Genomic DNA, 18,774 nt, shown 5'->3' with positions numbered 1-18,774 from the left:
TGCTGGCAGTGACAGACCAAGAAAGGGATCTTGGGGTGGTAGTTGATAGCTCGATGAAGATGTCAACCCAGTGTGTGGCTGCTATGAAAAAGGCAAACTCCATGCTGGCAATAATTAGATGAGAATAGAGAAAAAAACTGCTGCTATCATACTGCCCTTATACACTTGGAATACTGTGTAGTCCTGGTCCCCTCAACTAAAAAATTATTTTGCAGAACTTGAGAAAGTGCAGAAAAGAGCAACCAAAATGATCAGGGGGCTAGAGCAACTGCCCTATGAGGAGTGGTTAAAACAAATAGGGCTGTTTAGCTTAGAAAAAAGGCAGTTAAGGGGAGATATAACAGAGATCTATAAAATTATGCATGGTATGGAAAGAGTGGACAGGGAGAAGCTTTTCTCCCTCACAATACCGGAACATGGGGTCATCTGCTGAAGCTGGAGGCTGAGAGATTCAAATCAGATAAAAGGAAGTATTTCTTCACACAACGCATAGTTAAATTGTGGAACTCCCTGCCTCAGAATGTGGTGATGGCTGCCAACTTGGAAGGCTTTAAGAGGGGAGTGGACATGTTCGTGGAGGAGAGGGCTATCCATGACTACTAGTCAAAATAGAATACAAGTCATGATGCATACCTAGAAACTCTGGCTCCTAGCTCCCAAGCCTGAATATTCCTATTTCCTTTCTCCAGTTTCATCTGTTCTCCTCTCTTCCCCCCTTTTCCTTCACCTTCTATCACTTGGACCTACTTAAATGCCCCCTTCCCTGCAACTGGCATATTTTTCTTCTTTCTTGCCTATTATCATGTTTCCTTGGAGACTATACTTTCCAGCTGCTTTTCTCTCTCCCCACCCCATCCTTGCCTTACCTGTTTGCCCCCAATCTTGGGGCAGCCATGTTGAATAGGAGTTTTGAAGTCTCTGCATCTGGAAACAGGCCTGGAGGATAGGAGTGAGCCACAAGAAGATTAGATGAAATTTTGACAAATGGACAAATGCAGGCTGTCCTTTTAAATGAAAGGGCATTTAAGAGTTTCTTCTATATGGTAGTTGTCAATGTCCCTGGATCCAGGGCAGAGGTGAAAAGATTTCGAGTTCTGAAAGATGGAAAAACTGCTGAGGAAACTGTTCATCACTTTACCTGCTGTCCTTTTCTCTAGATTATTCTGATAAGAACGGATTCCACTGAATTACTTAGTTCTGCTTTAAAAATGAGCTCTAATTATTTGCTGCTTAAAAGATAAGCAACTTCGTGGCTTGCTGGTGAATGCTGACATGTCATACTAGAAAACTTGTCTGCGTGAATAAATAATGTTTTTGGTTCCTTGGCCTCGTATTTAATAATTCAGGAACAATGCCACATTATATTTCTATTACAGACTAATAACTTTGACCTTTAAGATGACAACAGCTGGTATTTCAGCTCCTCACACAAAAAAATTTCAAAATGAGGGCTGTACGTGCAAGTGAGTTTGCAGCTATTTTTGTGGCCATGGCTGCCATTTCCTCAACAGCTGTGATCAGAGAGAGATGCCACTTCTGTCTATGTACACCTTCGGTTCTCACTAGCCTTTCTCTGCCATGCAATCCTTTTTACACTTGGAATTTGGCAGTGTGAATTTGTTCTAAGACAGCGTGTCTCCTTCCCCCCCTCCCCGGACTGGTTAAAGTAAAAATGGCAGTCAAGGTTAGAGGAAAGTTACAATCCTACCAAATGAGAGAGGAGATCCAAATCCCTTCTTCTCCACAGAACATTTAACGATCACCAGAGTAAAATGCTTTACAATCATTTCATTCATACTCACTATTCTTCTGTCAAGGTTAGCATTATGTCTCCTCTACAGAAAAAAACCCACTTCAAAATGCACTTTACAAAAAACACCACTGCACATAAAAGCTACAGACCATTTTTGCTGAATTGTAAATACCTGTATCAATATTAACTGTCATTCCCACTGGGAAATGAGCTCTGAGGACCTTCCTGCCCAGAGTGCGAATTCTATTGTAAAGGTTTTTCCCCTCATGTTAAAAAGCATCCCTGTTATATATTTCGTCACAGAAATAGCTCTGATGGTATCACCCTTAATTATTTCATTCTCGTTCATATTTCTGGTGCTTTCCCATTCCTATGGGTTTTCACATTCTCCTCTGCTGCACATATAACTCTTGTGTGACATTGCAAAGGATCCTGAGGCACATCTTGGGCGAAAACGCATGGTCGCTTTAGCCTCCTTTACTCCCTGTTTCAGCCAGGATTCAGCCAGGATTGAACGCACGCTTGGCAAAACACATGTGTTTGATCCTGGCTGAAACAGGGAATAAAGGAGGCTAAAGCAACCATGCGTTTTCGCCCCTTATTTCATACAGTACACCTGTCAGAAGTCGCAAACTGGTTTTACCATACGTCTGGTAAACGTGTGATGTCAGGGTGACCCCCTTCTCTTATACCAATCAAGTTTTATTTCGATACAATTTCAGCTCTGAATAAAATCAAAGTTGGGTTTAAAATAATAAAATAAAATAATAAAAGTTGATGATTCTGGGAAGGATGATTTGAAGAGGAGGAGGAACGATCTTCTATGGGGAAGGGTTTTCAATTAGCCGTTTACGAATCCCACTAGACCGGAGGCAAAATTTGGCTACTTAAATGGTTATCTCTTGAGAGGAGTCTGCTAAGAGAAGGGAAACTTTAGCTTCCTTCTCTTATATTGCTTTGCACACCATTCAAAAGTGAAGTGTACCACCCTATCACAGGTAGTAAGAAAGGGCCCCTCTTTTACCAGAGAGAGACATCTTTAAGAATGTTATCATTGCGATACAAAATTTGAATGAGAATCTTATTTGTTAACATTTTATAAGGTTCATACCCTATATTTATTTCAGCACATAAATGCATTGTTCTTGTCACACTGATTATGGCTATGGCCGATAACAGTCACAAGAGCAATTTCATAACCTGGTATCTGAAAATTCTCTCCTTCAGTGTTACTCCTCTGAAGAGGCCTGCCACAGTTGCTGGCGAAACGTCAGGAAAGAAAATTCCAAGACCACAGTTACACAGCCCGGATAACCTACAAGAACCAATGAACTCTGACCGTGAAAGCCTTCGACAATATTTCTCTCCTCTCTATTTACAACTAGGAATATTCACAGCTAAGTCTGACTACAGGGCACTCTGACACAAAGGGTTCATGTATGGTGAAGGCATTTTGTGGCTTAGGTTTGCATTGTCCGCTCCTTCCCATAGTCTCACATGTAACAGAAGACTGAGGTGGGTGAAGATAACTTATTTCAGGAATACTCAAACCAACGAGACTAAATTAAAAAAAAAAAAACTAATTTTGCCTCACTCTTTTAGAAGAAGAAGAAGAGTTGGTTTTTATTTGCTGACTTTCTCTACCTTTTAAGGAGAACCAAACCTGCTTTCAATCTCCTTCCCTTCCTCTCCCCACAATAGACACCTTGTGAGGTAGGTGGAGCTGAGACAGTTCAGAGAGCTGTGAGGTCACTCAGCTGGCTTCATGGGTAGCAGTGGGGAATCCAAGGGGGTTCACCATATTAGAGTCCGCCGCTCATGTGGAAGAGTGGGGAATCAAACCCAGTTTTCCAGATTAAGAGTCCACCACTCTTAACCACTACACCATGCTGGCTCTCTTTTAAAAATATACTTGCAGAGAAAAACAAAACGAAGAGTTTGGGAGCTGAGTGCCTAGAGGAATGGAGGTATATAGTTCTGAGGATCATGTTTGTGAAACTTATGATGTATGTGAAAATGCCCAATTATTTTTTAAAAAACCACAAAACAGACAAAAAAAATAAAGCACCACCATCTAAACCAGAGTTTGAAAAGGACTTCTCAGAAGGCTGTAATAATGTAACAAAATAATGGAAGTAGCAGATTTATCAATGGGCTTCTTACCCTCTGAATAGCATAAGTGCTTATGAGAACAATCCTAAACAGATCTGTTCAGACCTATTCAATGGGGCTTCCCCTAGGAAAGCGGACTGCACTGTTATGTAGCCAATATAATTTAATAGCATGTGGACCACAAGCTTTTAGAAAGCCAAGATTATTTTCTTAGGAATTACTGTAAATCTCTTGCAGATTTCATATTAATCTTTAACAGAGAAAAACATTTGCTAAAACAGAAAAATAAAGCTGTCAGAGTAGTCTAACATGAAAGACTGCATGCTTTTAAAGAATCTGGGCCACATTTGATGTTGTCGTGCTCATTAATTTGGCTAGAGGGAATATAATGTTGAATCAATGTGGGTTTCCATCTTTTGAAGAGCTTCCACTTACATTTGACCCCTCCCCCTCTTTGTTTGCTGGCTTCTCTTACTCAGCCTGCCTGTTGTTTCATTCCTTCCTGCAGTTATGTAAGCAGTTTACTTGACAAACGGAGGCAAGCTGCTTATCCCGACACACCTTACTATTTCAGAATGGCTAGGGCTAATCCCGTGCTTTGGCTGTGGTCACTGATTTCAGAGAACAAATACCACTTCTAACCCATTGCATAGCTCTGTGAGCCTTAGGACTCTGTCTCAGCATGAATATTCAAAAGACCCTCCCTGAGCTGCATACTTTATAATCTGTTTTCCTATTTGTATCTTTCCATAGGAAAAACAACCAGTATTCCCATGCAATCTGCATTTTGTTACCTTAGGAAAACAGGAAATGATTGCTCCTGAGCAATGCTGGTACTGGAGTTAATTAGGAAGGATTGAGTCATTTTATCTGCAACAGTTTGTGCCAATAGCTTCTTTCCCTTTACCAATTCGGCAGGCGCTCTTCCGTCAGCAGGACTGCTCCTGCATAGGTACTTGTTTTATCAACCTCTTTTCAGAAGAGTATTGAAATTAATTCAATCATTTTTCCCCTTAAAACCAGAAACTGAATCAACTTGATTTTTCGAGATGGGAGTTTGAAATGAGCTAGTAACAAATTCTAGCATTAATACAATTTGTACTTTTCTACTATTTATACTTTCCCAATGGGGCATTTCTAGCTTTAAAATTAACAATAATTTTCAGTACCCATGAGAATGCTCAGTGCTCTTTCTAGTTTGAACTTCTCCCCTGCACTTGGACAAAGGACATTATGAAAATCCTGAGCAACCTAAGGGTGAAAAAATCATAACAATGTTAACTGTCACCTCTTCAGTTATTTGCTACATCACTGAAGATGCTCGTTAATTCTCTCTCTCTCTCTCTCTCGTTTTTTAAGTCAAAGAGCTCCAACATACCTGGAAATAAACCAGGAACATTTTAGCCTAAACTGGATGCAAGTGGATAGGAAGTTTGATGAGAATCCTAGACACAGTATAGATATTATAAAACAAAAAAGTTAAATTATAAAAAAAATAAGGTTTTACTTGGCATATTCAGGTTTTACTTGGCATTTTCAGGTAATGTCTAAAAAGTGGGTTCAACCAGTTTTTCTGCTGATGAAAAAGAAGGAAGGGTTTCCTTTGAGCTCCCAAAAGGCTTATTCTAGGGGTCATGGGACGAGTAGACAAAAGCCGTGTGAGACTGGGGGTGTAGTATGGAGAGGAGTTGGGTGAGATTGAGTAGAAAAACTGGTTGGATTGATCCTACTATTTCAAAGTCATGAAATACAGTTTGTCTCACAGGGCATGAAGCTTTCTTGCAATAAAACAGTTCTATTCAAACTTCAAAATGGAGTAGTTTGCATGCTCACTTAGAATCAAGAAGCCAGAAAGCAACAGAAATTCAACTTCTGTTTGTCTAATTTTAACACAGACACCAGCCTTTTCTTTGAAGAACTCTCCCCAATTTGAAAGTCTTGGACTTTTCACCTTAGGTGGTTAAAAATGCTTTTTTTCAAATGACAGAAAAAAATGGAAGGCTGGCTAGTAATCAGTCAGATGAGAGTGTGCAAACAAGGTACTGAAACCTAATAACTAGGAAGGTAACTTTCAGGAAAACACCTGAGAATTACTTCCCACGCAGTGGCCTGGCACCCCTGAAAATGCTGTCCTGTAAAAGTGATCTACAGTTTCAAGCTGTGAGACAAAGGAAATTCCAAATTTATTGGCAGAAAGGCACTTTAAGACTAGAAAAGGCCTTGGGCCCGCAAGATGATGGTCTAATTAATTAGCTAAAAATTCAGCTAATGAAAACACACTCAATGAGAAATATTTACCACCTCAAAATCTCCATTGTTGAGTGGCAACCTGTCACTGAACATCTTCCCTTTAGCATGCAGATATCAAGAAACAGTGCTGCCAAGAAACACCACGGCCCCCTGGATAAAGATTCCACCTGCCCTCCCTTACTATCCTGCCCCAAATCAAATATCATAACAAATTAGTTTGCTTGCTGTTACCATGGATATATGGCAGGCATAACTTATCACAGAATAAAGCTAGGAGACTCAACAATGGCCACCAGTAGGGGGGGTGCGTTCGGCTAAAGACAAACAACCCCCCAAACCTTTTTGGTATTTTTAGGGGGAGGGTTACCGGTCAAAAAAATGGCGGCAATAAAGGGAGCCCAAAAAGCAGATCCCGAATAATGCCAAATTTTGTCAGGGCCGCTTTGGCCCCGCCTCCATTGAAAACTAGCAACCAACCCCAGAATGATGATGGAAGTTGTAGTGTCAAAAATGAAGGGAACTGGAAGACCCTGAACCAGGTTATCTTCATGATAGGCAACATGTCATGAGAGCTATTAAGCAATCTGTCATGTGTCTCTAATACTCAGATCCCTAATCTGCCATGGAAGGTTGCTGGGGCACTCTCAGCCAGAACTGCCTCATAGGGTTGCTGTGAGGATAAAATGGAGGACAGGAGAACAAATGCAGCTTTGGGTCCCCATTGGGGAGAAAAACTGGGTATTACATTTGTTATAAACAGAATTTTTAATGACATTAAAAAGATTACATCATCCGTCATATATATAGCGAAGTAGCCTTAACAAAGGGCTGTTAGATCTTCCACCAACAAAATACCAATGATAACAACCCAGTGCCTGACCTGAGAGTTGTAACTTCTGTTCCACATGTATAACCACTAAAACAGACTCATGTTCCATTTACCATGCATGTAAAGGGTGGAGGAGGGGGGAAGCACCCTTTACTATTTTGTTAGATCACTCCCCTCTCCTGTTCATAATATTAACAAATTGCTAACTTAATATTGCTATTAAGTACATGCCGTTGAGACCAAGACTTGAAAATAAACAAGGGGACAGACGGAAAAATTAACTGAAGGGGAGAGAAGTGAATGAGAAAAGGGGGAGAAGAGGGAAAGAAATTAAGGGAAAGAGAGGGAAAGATTGTTTTATCTTGCAGCAACACACTAACTACTGCTTGGCAAGATCTGGCTGAGCTAGGTACAAGGAAAGGAAGGGTGTAGGCTGGCAATTACTGTAACAGCCATCTGTGTGCTGTCACATCTTACTCTAGTGCTGGCTTGGCTGATGGGCTTAGCATGATCTGTTAGACAAATTTGTTTTTGTCTTACAGAAAGGCTAGTCTAGCCGATAAGTTGAGTGCTTTACACTGTGCTTGGACTTCTCTGTGCCCCTAGTGGCTGCAGATGCTGCCTTCAGGGGCCCTTCCAGCTGACTCGGACCACCCCAATTTTGCCCTGCCAGTCCCCACCTCTCAGCAGCCCTGTACAGAAGCAAACAAATGCTACATAAAAAGCTACATGTGTGTCCATTTCACAGCAAGTATAAGAGCAATCATCATTCAATTCAGGGTTTTTGACCAGGCTCACTAATATGTAATCCTGAGCCCCAGGCACCACTTGGCTCAGACCATTCATTGGTAATGGCCACCAGGCACCTGTTCACCAGTTGTCTTTTCCCATTCTTCTGCCAGTTTTCAGGAGGAAACAAGAAATATCCACAGTTTGCATCTCTGAGCTGAGTGACCCCTGCCAAACTGGTTTGTGGCCCAGCAGGGGTCACTCGACTAGCTCCAGGGCTATTTTTACTTCCCAGTCCACTCCTGCCCCCACTGTTTTGTTTGTTGTACTAGTCTAACAGACTTCTGGGCAAATCAAAAGCTTGCGTCATTTTGCCTTTGTGTCATTTTGATTGGTCCTAATATGACAGGATTGCATTAATGCTGATTTTGGAAATAACGTCAGTTGAGATTCTAATAGGAAAGATTTCCAAGGACTATTTCATACATCATGCTGAAGTAATATATTTGACAGGAATATTTACTAAAAAGGAGGTGCAACCAATCATGGTTCCCCCATGAGAAACCTTTGTGATATATGTTTGCAAACATATTCACGCTTAGGATCAATGTGCCAGAAAGCTGAGACAATCTAGCCATTTTTTATTTATGCGCACTGCTTATAAATGAGGCCCAAGAGAATGCCATTCACATGGAAAACTTTATGCGAGGCAGTTTCTATGACGGCACAGCACAAGCAGGTCTTGAGTGCTGAATTCATCACCCTGACACTCCCAGCTTTCATTTAAATGAAAAGTGTTTTTTTTCTCCAAGCCTTAAGACTGGAGCTCCTGCTAGAAGCTTGGAGTCTGAAGCTCCGCAGGCAAGTCATTCTCTGTTCATACTCTGAAGATTCATGCCAGATCTGGCCAATCACTGAACCTCATGCTACTCACCACAGATGTTGCACACGTAATTCCTTACAGTCATAAAAGCCCTGTTGGAGCGGACCAGTGGTTTATCTAGTCCAGCACCCTGCCTCACACAGTGGCCAACCAGTTCCTCCAGAGGGCCAACTAACAGGACATAGAGGCCTTCTCCTGATGTTGCCTCCTGGCAGTGGGATTCAGAAGTTGACTGCCCCGAGCAAAGACAGGCTAGCATACCCTGTCTATAATTGCTAAGTGGGCTATTTGCTAGCTTCAAGCCACAAGGTTCCTGGTTCAAGCAGTGAGCAATAAGGAAACATTGTGGCTTGGATTAGGGTAATGTCAGTAATTGGAGCACCATAAGTGAGGGGGCAGGGTCTGGTGGCCCTGGTGTGGCCAGTGCATAAGGCGCAATTGAAAAACGAATGAAGATCACACAGCACTAGTTTTAACCTTAGCTACTATGGAAAGATAACAGAGCAAAGGTACTTGAAAAGGAGAGAATAGATAATGGGCAAAAACGCATGGTCGCTTTAGCCTCCTTTATTCCGTTTCAGCCAGAACTCAGCCAGGATCGAACGCATGCGTTTCGCCAAATGTGCGTTCGATCCTGGGTGAATCCTGGCTGAAACAGGGAATAAAGGAGGCTAAAGCGACCATGCATTTTCGCCCATAGTCTCTGCCCCAGTTCTTACCTTACACGTGTTGAGATTATCAAAGTCCTAATTACTTACCACATTTCTCTGCTCACTTTTTTATTACACTGGGTATGAAATGTAAATATAAAGGATTCAAGGTTGTTTTAAAACTTACTTTGAAGTCATTTACTATTTTGATTGACAATATCAGCATGTACAAAGAGTAAATATCAAAGAAAATATCAAGAAACAATCTTTCATCCTAGTTAATCAGATTTTTTTGCACAGCAAAGAATACTATATGTCCTGACATAGTTCTGCTACCTATTCAACTCTTTTACACATTTTCAGTATTTCTATAATTTTGCTCAAGAACTTGCCTGGACGTGGGAAGAGGTGGGAGTGGTCCCACAAGGAATAACAACTTCGAAGTGCTAGAGCAATTTGTAAATACGGAGGAGTTTTATTTCCACGCCACATGATCTCAAACAGACTCTTAGAACAAGACCAGTTACACTTGAGTATGCCCAGAGTTCTCAGTGCTTTCCCGCAAACAAGGGAAATTTCTCAGTAAACACTGTACATAGCCAGTTGAATTGTTAACAATTATTTAAAAATCAGGGTGGGTTTTTTTTGTACAATCAATGCAAGAATACCAACATTAAAAGTACAGTACAGATAAATTCACAACAATATTACAGTGAAAGTGATAGACAAACATTGATATGACAGTGAGAGAGTAACAGTTGCTGTATGTACATGCACTGAAGTGCTAGGAACCTAAAAACATGCAAATCTGTTTGTATTGTACAAGCTCATTTCTTTAAGACTTTCTGAGGCTTCCCCCTTCTTTCTAAACATTTCTTATTCCCTGTATTCCCCTCTTGTTTATTTAAGACAACGCTAGTCAACTAATTCAATGGCTTTCTTCACTAATTAAAATTTACTGCTTTAGACATGCTAAAGCACCTTTATGATTTTTTTTCTTTTTTACAAAATGGTAATTGACAGAACAAAATTAACTTTAAGATTCTGATTTTATATCAGAAATTAACCTAACAGCCAGCCAACAAAACTCAAACCTTAACAGTGCAAATATAACAGAAGGCAGTCAGAGAGCAAGAGAGAGAACACATTCAATTTCCTTTGAAACATAATGTATACTTTATTTAAAATCTTACCTTTATCTGTATATTGTTTAGACCTTTTCATTAATATATTGTGTGTAGAAAAGATGGAGGCAAAAATAGTTTTCTGAGCTATGATAAAAATAAGTTATTACAGGCACGTTTTCATTCTAGAACCATCTCTCTGTTTCACGGGTTGTACTTTAACCAGGTGCATTCTAGAACATTCTTTGACCTCTACTAATTGAACTTTCCTTGCTGACAGAGACTGGCCACGGTAATGGTGCTATTATGCAAAAAAACAGTGAATTATTCTGTCATAATTCATGCAGACTTGCATCACTGGTTTGGGTCTTCCAATGGCAGTTCCTTGCTTTCATATTCTTCCCCAGTTAACTGAGATTGAGAGGCAGTAGGGGAATGTGTGGCCCATCGGGAAGGTGGGCGCCGATTCGCTGGTCTCTCTGGCCGGGAGAAGCAGGATTCTAAGGGTGGAGCTAGTGCGGAACACAGTAGTTCCTTTGTAGTGAAAAAATGGAAAGGAACGACATTACTAATTCATATATTGCTCAGTTAGACATGATCTGTAACTAAAACTAGTTGCTGCACTTCAATCAACATCTGTAATTAGGCACAATAAAACACAGAAAACAAATTTATGGAGACAGTTCTAAGATTCTTGATTTATTTTGCCTGTAATTAATGGAGAAAAACATGGAAGAATGAGTAAAAAGAGTTTAAATGAACAGAGGTGTATGATAAACATCCACTTACTAAAATTTGGTAATGATTATGTGGAAAGGGTTGAACAAAAGGCTTGACTAACCAATGGACTGTTGCCAGTTCACTAGACGTTACAATTTGGGGGGATGTGCATACCCTTTAATCAAAATCACTTGTTAAAAGCAGTGTTTCTTCAGATAGAGGTTTTGTCCAGTCTTGGAACGACTCCAGGAGAACAGTGGCCTCTAAAAGCTTTTTCAAGCCGAAGGGTACATAGTTCGGTAGAATATTTAATTCCCCACTACACCCCTTGCTGTACTTAAATTGCTACCACCTTGCCATTTTATAAGGATTTGGCTCTCACGTCTGCTACTATCACATTTAATTTGGGTTCAAGTATCTGCAGCTTAATCCAGCAGAAACCTACAATTTATTGTCTTACTTGAATATGTTCATTTTTATTATTATTTAGTAATTTTGTTGGAGACCTGGCTATAATACATTATCCAGGGTGACTCCATGATATGACATGCCATCAGGATATCTAGAATAAACTATCAACAAACCCACATTAAGCAATATAAATGAAGTGTCCTTCAATTTTATGCAGCATAGTCCAGTCTAAAAGCCCATTCCTGAAGGGGGGGAAAGCTCCTTAGGAGCAGGTGTGACCCCACGCCGGCGTAGGCGCCACCTTATCGTGGAAAAGGTGGAACCTACGCTGGCGTGGGGGCAAACACACTGGCGTCCGAGAGCTGCCGGGCCCTGCCACCATGCCAGCAGGGCTTTCCTGGAAGCGAAAGCCCGTGCTGGCATGGAGGGTTCCCGGGGCTTTCCTGGGGGAAGAGCTGCCATTAGGCAGCTTCCTCACCGCTTTCGCCCTGGGAATGCCCCCTTGCACTGCGGCAGTGCGGCACCAACTTTTTTGGTGGCACAGCCCCATTGGAGGCAATGGGGGATTTCCCCCTTTTGTTTTTTTAAACTTTTTAAACCTCTTTTTTTGCCTCCATGGCAGCTGGGAAGCCTCTGCGGAGCTGGCGCAGTTGCACCACTCCTGGCCACTGCGGATCTGCCCCACCCTTCAGGATTGGGCTGCCCGTCAGTTGAATTCAATAGGTTTAGACTGGAGTAACTCTGCATAGGATCAGACTGTTGGATAGATTGCTTTCATTGTCTAGAAGACACTTCACACTTTGCAAACAGCTGCTGCCAGGTCCAGCCTTAAAGATATTTTTGAAAAGCGACACATCCAAATAATTCACACCCCCTCCCCACCCCCACAATACTGAGCTCTTCACCGGAGCTCATGTTTTTATCAAAGCATACAAGAAGAATAGAAAAGTGGCACCAGTTTTGGAATCTACCACCTTATGCGGACTGCTTCAGTTTGTTCCATGGCAACACTGGTCTGGGCTACAGTGCAATTATCAAATCAATCTGTAAAGCAGCTCCTCTGTTTTGGCTACTACTGTAGCACTCCGTCCTACAACAACCTGAGTTATCTGAACTGGAGAGTGGTGCAGGTTGAAAGACACCCCTCCCTGTACTGAAGAGGGAAAAACTGAAAGCTGAAAAAACAGAACTTAATGAAATTGCAGTGCAATTGCTTTTTGCACCAGCAGAATAAGTAAGCCTGCTTACATTTGGGGTAGGCAGTCTTTTAACTGTGATATTTCACACTGGCACCTTTATTTATATTTCAAGAGTGATAATGACTGCAAGCAATGGTAGACTTTTACAGAATTGACAATTTGCTCACAGTTTGTGTCGAGATGATTAACTACAGAGGTGTTAAGCTGCCGCAGCAAAGACATAAACCTCTAAGCCTTTAACTGTGTGCATTTGGAAAATCTGAATTCAGAAGTGCTAAGGTTGTCAACACGGAGAAGAGTAATGTACAGTCACTATACAGGTGAGAGAGTGATATGCAAGCTATATTAAAATCAAATCAAAATGCACACTGGCAGTAAATAAAGAGTTTATATACCACAGAGGAAAAGTTATGGAACAAGAACAAAAAAAGTACACTAAATGGAGTGAAGGATTTTATATCATGCCACGTGTATTGAACAAAAAATGTCAAAGACTAGAGAGGTTACTGAGCTGCCAGAGTAATATGAAACAGACAATAGAGTAGCACTGAAATATCTTAGGCCTGTTCTGAACATGAAGCAGAATGAAGTGGAGGAATATTGCAGCGGCAGAATGTGCTGTACCACTTCAGACTGTAGGAGTGGAGAGCCACATTATTAATGTTCACCTAGATAAACATTTCCTACAGGTTACAATTAGCACATTACAGAAAACAGTTCTTTTATAGGTTTATGCTAGTTTTCTATTTAAATGAAATTATTAAAGCAAGGGAACTATAACTGATGTAATCTCAAAACCTGCAGTTTGAAGTGGTATAGTCCACCCCAGTCCCACTGTATGTCTAGCAGAGCAAAAACTCGAACCTGGGTCTCCCAGATCCTAGTCTTACACTCTAACCACTATACTACACTGGCTCATGATGAGATGAGAGCGAGTGAGAGACAGTACATACACACAAGATGAAGGGAATTAACAGATATGGGCTGCATTTATAGTCTTTCAGTTGGGACCACAAACATTTTAATAGAGAGGAAAGGCCCCGAAAAATACATTCTTGGGATAGGGATGCCTGAAATGAAGGCTATATTACGCAGAGGTCGTCAGATTCTAACAAGAGGCAAATCCCTTTTGTAACAGAGCAATCCAGACAACATGTTATCCAACAATATAAACCAGGAGTACCATCAATTCATAGGAGCGTTCACGATTAGAAGGTTATCACAGAGTGCTTATACTGGAAGCCTATCAAAATTGAATAAGATGAATACATCACTACTCCTAGAAAGGATTATATGCAGTTTATTTACCATTACTGAAGGGACACAATTGGCTAAAATTGCCACTGGATGGAAACATGCTGCTGTAGAGAAGGATGGAGTGAGATTATGATTTTCCAGACAACTGAATATACGGTTTGTATTTAATAGAATGGAAATAAGCCTTACAGCCAAAGTATTATTTTTTCAATCACCTTTCTCCCATTTCATGCAGCCCTTTATATACTGCTAGCCAGCTTCAATAGAAAAAAACAAATTTTTCAGTGCACTCCAATTATACTATATACGGCTATACTTTCCCTCAGTGGATGTTTGGTAAGTTTTTGCCATACATGGTTATGTTTAAGTCTGATGCTTACATAATGTAACTCTTACAGCAAACAAGATTAATTTTCTCCAAAGCATCCAGTTTAAGAGGACTGTGCTACATTGAACTAAGCGGCAAGCAAGCAATTCCTAGCAACTGAGCCTAGAATGCCACTGAATCCACAGATAAGCAGATTTCTCACCAAGGATCAAGTGACACTTTGTGGCAGAGGTTTGCTGTGTTGTCTCTTGGTGAACATCACTGAGTGTGAAAGGGAAGTGCATGTTTGTGAACACACGGGGATACGCAGAATGAGACACAAATGGCTGTGGCCATTGGATACAGTCACAACAAATTTAAGGACACATCCCATACTTCTTCAGTGTGTACTGAGATTCATGTAGTGTGCCTATGGCAAACATACCTGCTATTCGTAGTCTGAATTGCACTCTATTGGCAGTGCAAAATATATTCTGGGTGCCAGAATGACTATTAACTTATAGAAATCCCTGCCCCCACCCAATGTATGTATAGGAAACATTAAGTTTAAAAGAGCAAGATCCAATGATTTAGGGGGGAAACCCACCCAAATTTTCATTCCTATTGTAATTTGGCGAAATATATTTTCAGGGAACCCCCAGCCTACTAAAATCTTCATTCCAATTGTATGGAACAATCACAGATTGTGCTATACTTAAAATCTCTTTGTTTCTTAGACAAAACAATGTAAAGCTAACCCATTTCAACATTTGCACCCATTTCTTTTATATCAAGTGGCTTAGTTTTATAGAACACTGAGCAGTCTAGCCTAAATTCTTAGGATGCATACAGAGTTTGCCAGAGTTTTTGTTCTTTTTTGGGGGGGGGGGATGAGCCTGTCTTTCCTTGCCTTTACCATGTTTATGACCCATTTAGAATAAAATGGAGTGAACTTTCTTCTATGGTGCTCCACAGCTTGCATTTTCTATTTTTGTACATAGGTAAGCCAAGGTTGGTGAAGCCACTGAGTGTGGAGGGGGAGCCTGTTTGGATATATTCTGGCAGGCAAGATGATATGCTAATCATGTGGAGTGTTCTTTGCATTTCCCTATGTTCTCTTTTCATCTGAGATGAAAATAATTACTCACAATGCAATGAAAGCAATTGTAATGACTATGCTATCATGCAAAAATTGCAATCATTTCATAAATAACACAGCAATCTGAATCTAATCTGTAGAAACTAGGCAAGCTGAAATGCTGATTCTTGAACATTTTCTTTCATCTTCTTGACTTCAGGAATTTTCATTAACTTAATTTTATGGATTGGATTTAAATTGCTAAGCACAATCAGTGAATGGCTGTAGTACATGAACCTAACCCTAGTAGGTGGACAAAGTCAGCTTTGATCCGTTGACTGTGAAACTGCCAATTATGTTAGTTAATGCAGAAAATCATAAGAAAATGCAAGATGATATTAAAAAACAATCTGTTTAAAAGTGCACGATGACCATGATGGACAGAATCCTAAACCTAGCAAATTTGTTCATCTGAATTTCATGGTATTGGTTTACCATTAAATGGTATTTGGTTTACCATTAAATATTTTGGCTTAAACCATCTGTGAGTTACTATTAGAACCATGTTCAGTGGGAGTGTTTTAAGGACAGGGCTCTATAGATGTGGTCCTGATCTACTTGGAATCTACTTTTATGCCAATCATAAGGAATGCTGTTGCTTCTTTAGTTTACACTTTATCCACCACGCAAGAGAAAACATTTCTGAAAACAAAGGTAGAAAGGACTTACAGCGGTGAGGCAGGCAGGGTTAGGGTCCCCAGGGGGCAGTTAGTAAGACAGTTTGGTTCTGGACATAGACAGACAGAGGAAAAAAAAGAGAGGAAGTAGATTGGAAAGAATATTTAAGCCAGAGATTTGTAGTCAGTACTGAAGAATTCTTCAGATTTCACCACAACCATTAAGTGTTACAGCCTTTATTGGATAGGCTACGTTTTTTTAAAAAGGCAGTAAACTGTTAACATCACACTCAGAAAGCAAATGGGGAACTTCTTCTCCTCCAAATTTAGCATTGTCCGCCATGTGACCATGGCCTTAAAGATAGAGTTGCCAGCTCCGGGTTGGGAAATACCTGGAGAATTTGGGGGCAGAGACTGAGGAGGGTGGGGTTTGGGAAGGGACTTCATTGCCATCGAGTCCAATTGCCAATGCGGCCATTTTCTCCAGGTGAACTGATCTCTATTGGCTGGAGATCAGTTGTAATAGCGGGAGATCTCCAGCCACCACCTGGGGGTTGGCAACCCTACTTAAAGAGCGTATCTGGTGAATTAGTATGTTTACCAACCTATTCCAAGTTATCTCAGAATCACTGTTTTTTTCTGTGTGTTTTTTGTGTGGTAAAAATCAGGTATGGTTCAGGTTGCTAGAAATGTATATGAATGCTCTGGAAGGCTGATTGCAACTTGTGGACATGAATCTGCTCTTCCGCCTTTTGAAACCCTATTTAGGAAGGGCAGCAAAAGAAATACATGTCAAAGAAAGCATTCTAATGCCATCTTTTATTTCCCTTCCACCTGTTTGTCAGCAGTGTGCACAATATGCCATTGGGAACATAATATGAGAAGTATGTGGAGTCACACAGCAACTAGCCTTCTTGGCTGATATTGTGGTCTCCTGGATTTTCTTCAGCAGCGCTCCTCTTTTCCATAGTGACTGCTGATATATGCAAAGAACTTGGCAGCCCAGAAAAAAGAATGTTCACAATGCTTTTGTGGGAGCAGCCAAATAGAGCCAGACAGAATAATTTTTCAGGGTTAGTGTAGACAAATTTCATGACTTACCACTCAGGCAGAAATTTAGTGAAAGAAAAGAACAAGTCACTCTTTAAAATTGAATTTTATAAACATGAATTTAGCTACTGTCCCAGGACAGGTTAAAACTAATTATGAAACAGTTCCTATGCATTTGTGTACACATGATGCACAAACAGATGTATTCACCCAAGTCTTCAACACTGTAGCAAGAATCATAGAAGATACCTTAATAGGAAAATTCAAAGAAAACAATAGGAAGAAGCACAAATGAAAGAGCAATAAGCTAATAACTGGCATTCCATGCAGGTATTCCAAATCAGTAATACATCATGTCAGGAGTACACAAACAAATTCTTCCATTAGTATGATCAGATTACACGATTAGGGAAAGATAAGTAAGGCCCACTATGATCTCTGTGACAGTAGCAATACTGACATGATGCTTTACTTTACATAGCATGCCATTTCAGGTGAAGCCAGCCTCCCGTGTTAAGCAAAGGCAGTCTGAATGGAAGCCGGAACACTTCCTAGACTTATTTGCTGTAAGTGATCTATACCCTTTCTCACCACTACTACACTGTGAAAGTTCCATCTTTGAAGTCAAACTTTTCAAAGTTCTCCATCCCTGTACACATTGGTGGAATATGCAGAATACTAAGAAGTCCATGGATGTAACCCATATGTCTGGACAACTGCCTCTGGAAGCCAAATAGGTGAAAAAACAAGGCTGAGAGTGGCTCACCCAAGGCCATCCATGGCCACTTTGTATAGCCACATGAACTGAAACAATCCAATAACTTTAGGGTTGCCAGGTTCCCCTTCGCCACCGGCAGGAGGTTTTTGGGGCGGAGCCTGAGGAGGGCGGGGTTTGGGGAGGGGAGGGACTTCAATGCCATAGAGTCCAATGGGCAAAGTGGCCATTTTCTCCAGGTGAACTGATCTCTATCGGCTGGAGATCTGTTGTAATAGCGGATCACCAGCTAGTACCTGGAGGTTGGCAATCCTAACTAACTTAGATGTATTCGGATATCGTTTCATGGGTCATCGCACCAGCCCTTCTTCTGTGGTAGGGAGGGGGATCCAAAGATTCTGATGAGGAGGGACTGAAACTATGCCAGGAAGCAGCATCCAAGGCCCCTTCTATGTCCAGAAAGAGCCCTAGAGCTCTGTGTATGTGGATAGGACAGCTATCTCACCTTAGATGATCTCCCTGTATCCCTCTTCAGACTGCCAGTTTGCTCTGTGGACCTCAGCCAAGAGCAGGACAGTGTGACATGGCTGCCACCTTAAAATTATCAACCTGTAACCCGGTATCCCAAGAGCTACCAAATTAGAAATAACTCCCACATTTGTGATAATTTTAACTAAATGTTCACTGAATATTTTGTACCATTACATGCCACTTCTAAATCAAGGGTGACATTATGAATGTATTTAATTCTCACTTTGTATGTGAGATGTTAAAATGTGAAGTTTTTAAAAAGAATACTCATTTTAAATCGTTATTATAATGAAGACAATTTAAAGCAGCTGTTTTCACTTGGTCAAAAGCAAGAACGTAAGCAATGTAGAATGCAAATATTATACTACTTCTTTAAATGAAACAAGTTACCATGAAATGCTCTCCAGAGGAGTAATGCTTGAACAGGAATGTGACTCCAGATGCAAGCCTATTCCCATCAGCAGGACCATACTAAATTAGAAGGAAATCTTTTAACTAA

At 40.8% G+C, this 18,774-nt stretch overlaps 1 protein-coding gene across 1 annotated transcript in view; it reads right to left on the bottom strand.

Annotated features, from left to right (window-relative positions):
• Positions 1-10,732: 10,732 nt before the first annotated feature.
• Positions 10,733-18,774, bottom strand: part of MTCL1 (microtubule crosslinking factor 1) — a 108,425-nt gene continuing 100,383 nt past the window's right edge. Inside the window, exons 15-16 of the mRNA XM_056854937.1 lie at positions 16,032-16,089; positions 10,733-10,864 (exon numbers count right to left, since the gene is read on the bottom strand). Of these exons, the coding sequence (XP_056710915.1) occupies positions 16,051-16,089 (39 nt within the window). The 3' untranslated portion in view covers positions 10,733-10,864; positions 16,032-16,050. The remainder of the gene's footprint in view (positions 10,865-16,031; positions 16,090-18,774) is intronic.

The sequence above is a fragment of the Euleptes europaea genome, chromosome 8, assembly GCF_029931775.1.
Source record: "Euleptes europaea isolate rEulEur1 chromosome 8, rEulEur1.hap1, whole genome shotgun sequence".
Lineage (NCBI taxonomy): Eukaryota > Metazoa > Chordata > Lepidosauria > Squamata > Sphaerodactylidae > Euleptes > Euleptes europaea.
The sequence above is the reverse complement of the archived record's forward strand: the minus strand, read 5'-3'. Positions and strand labels throughout refer to the sequence as shown.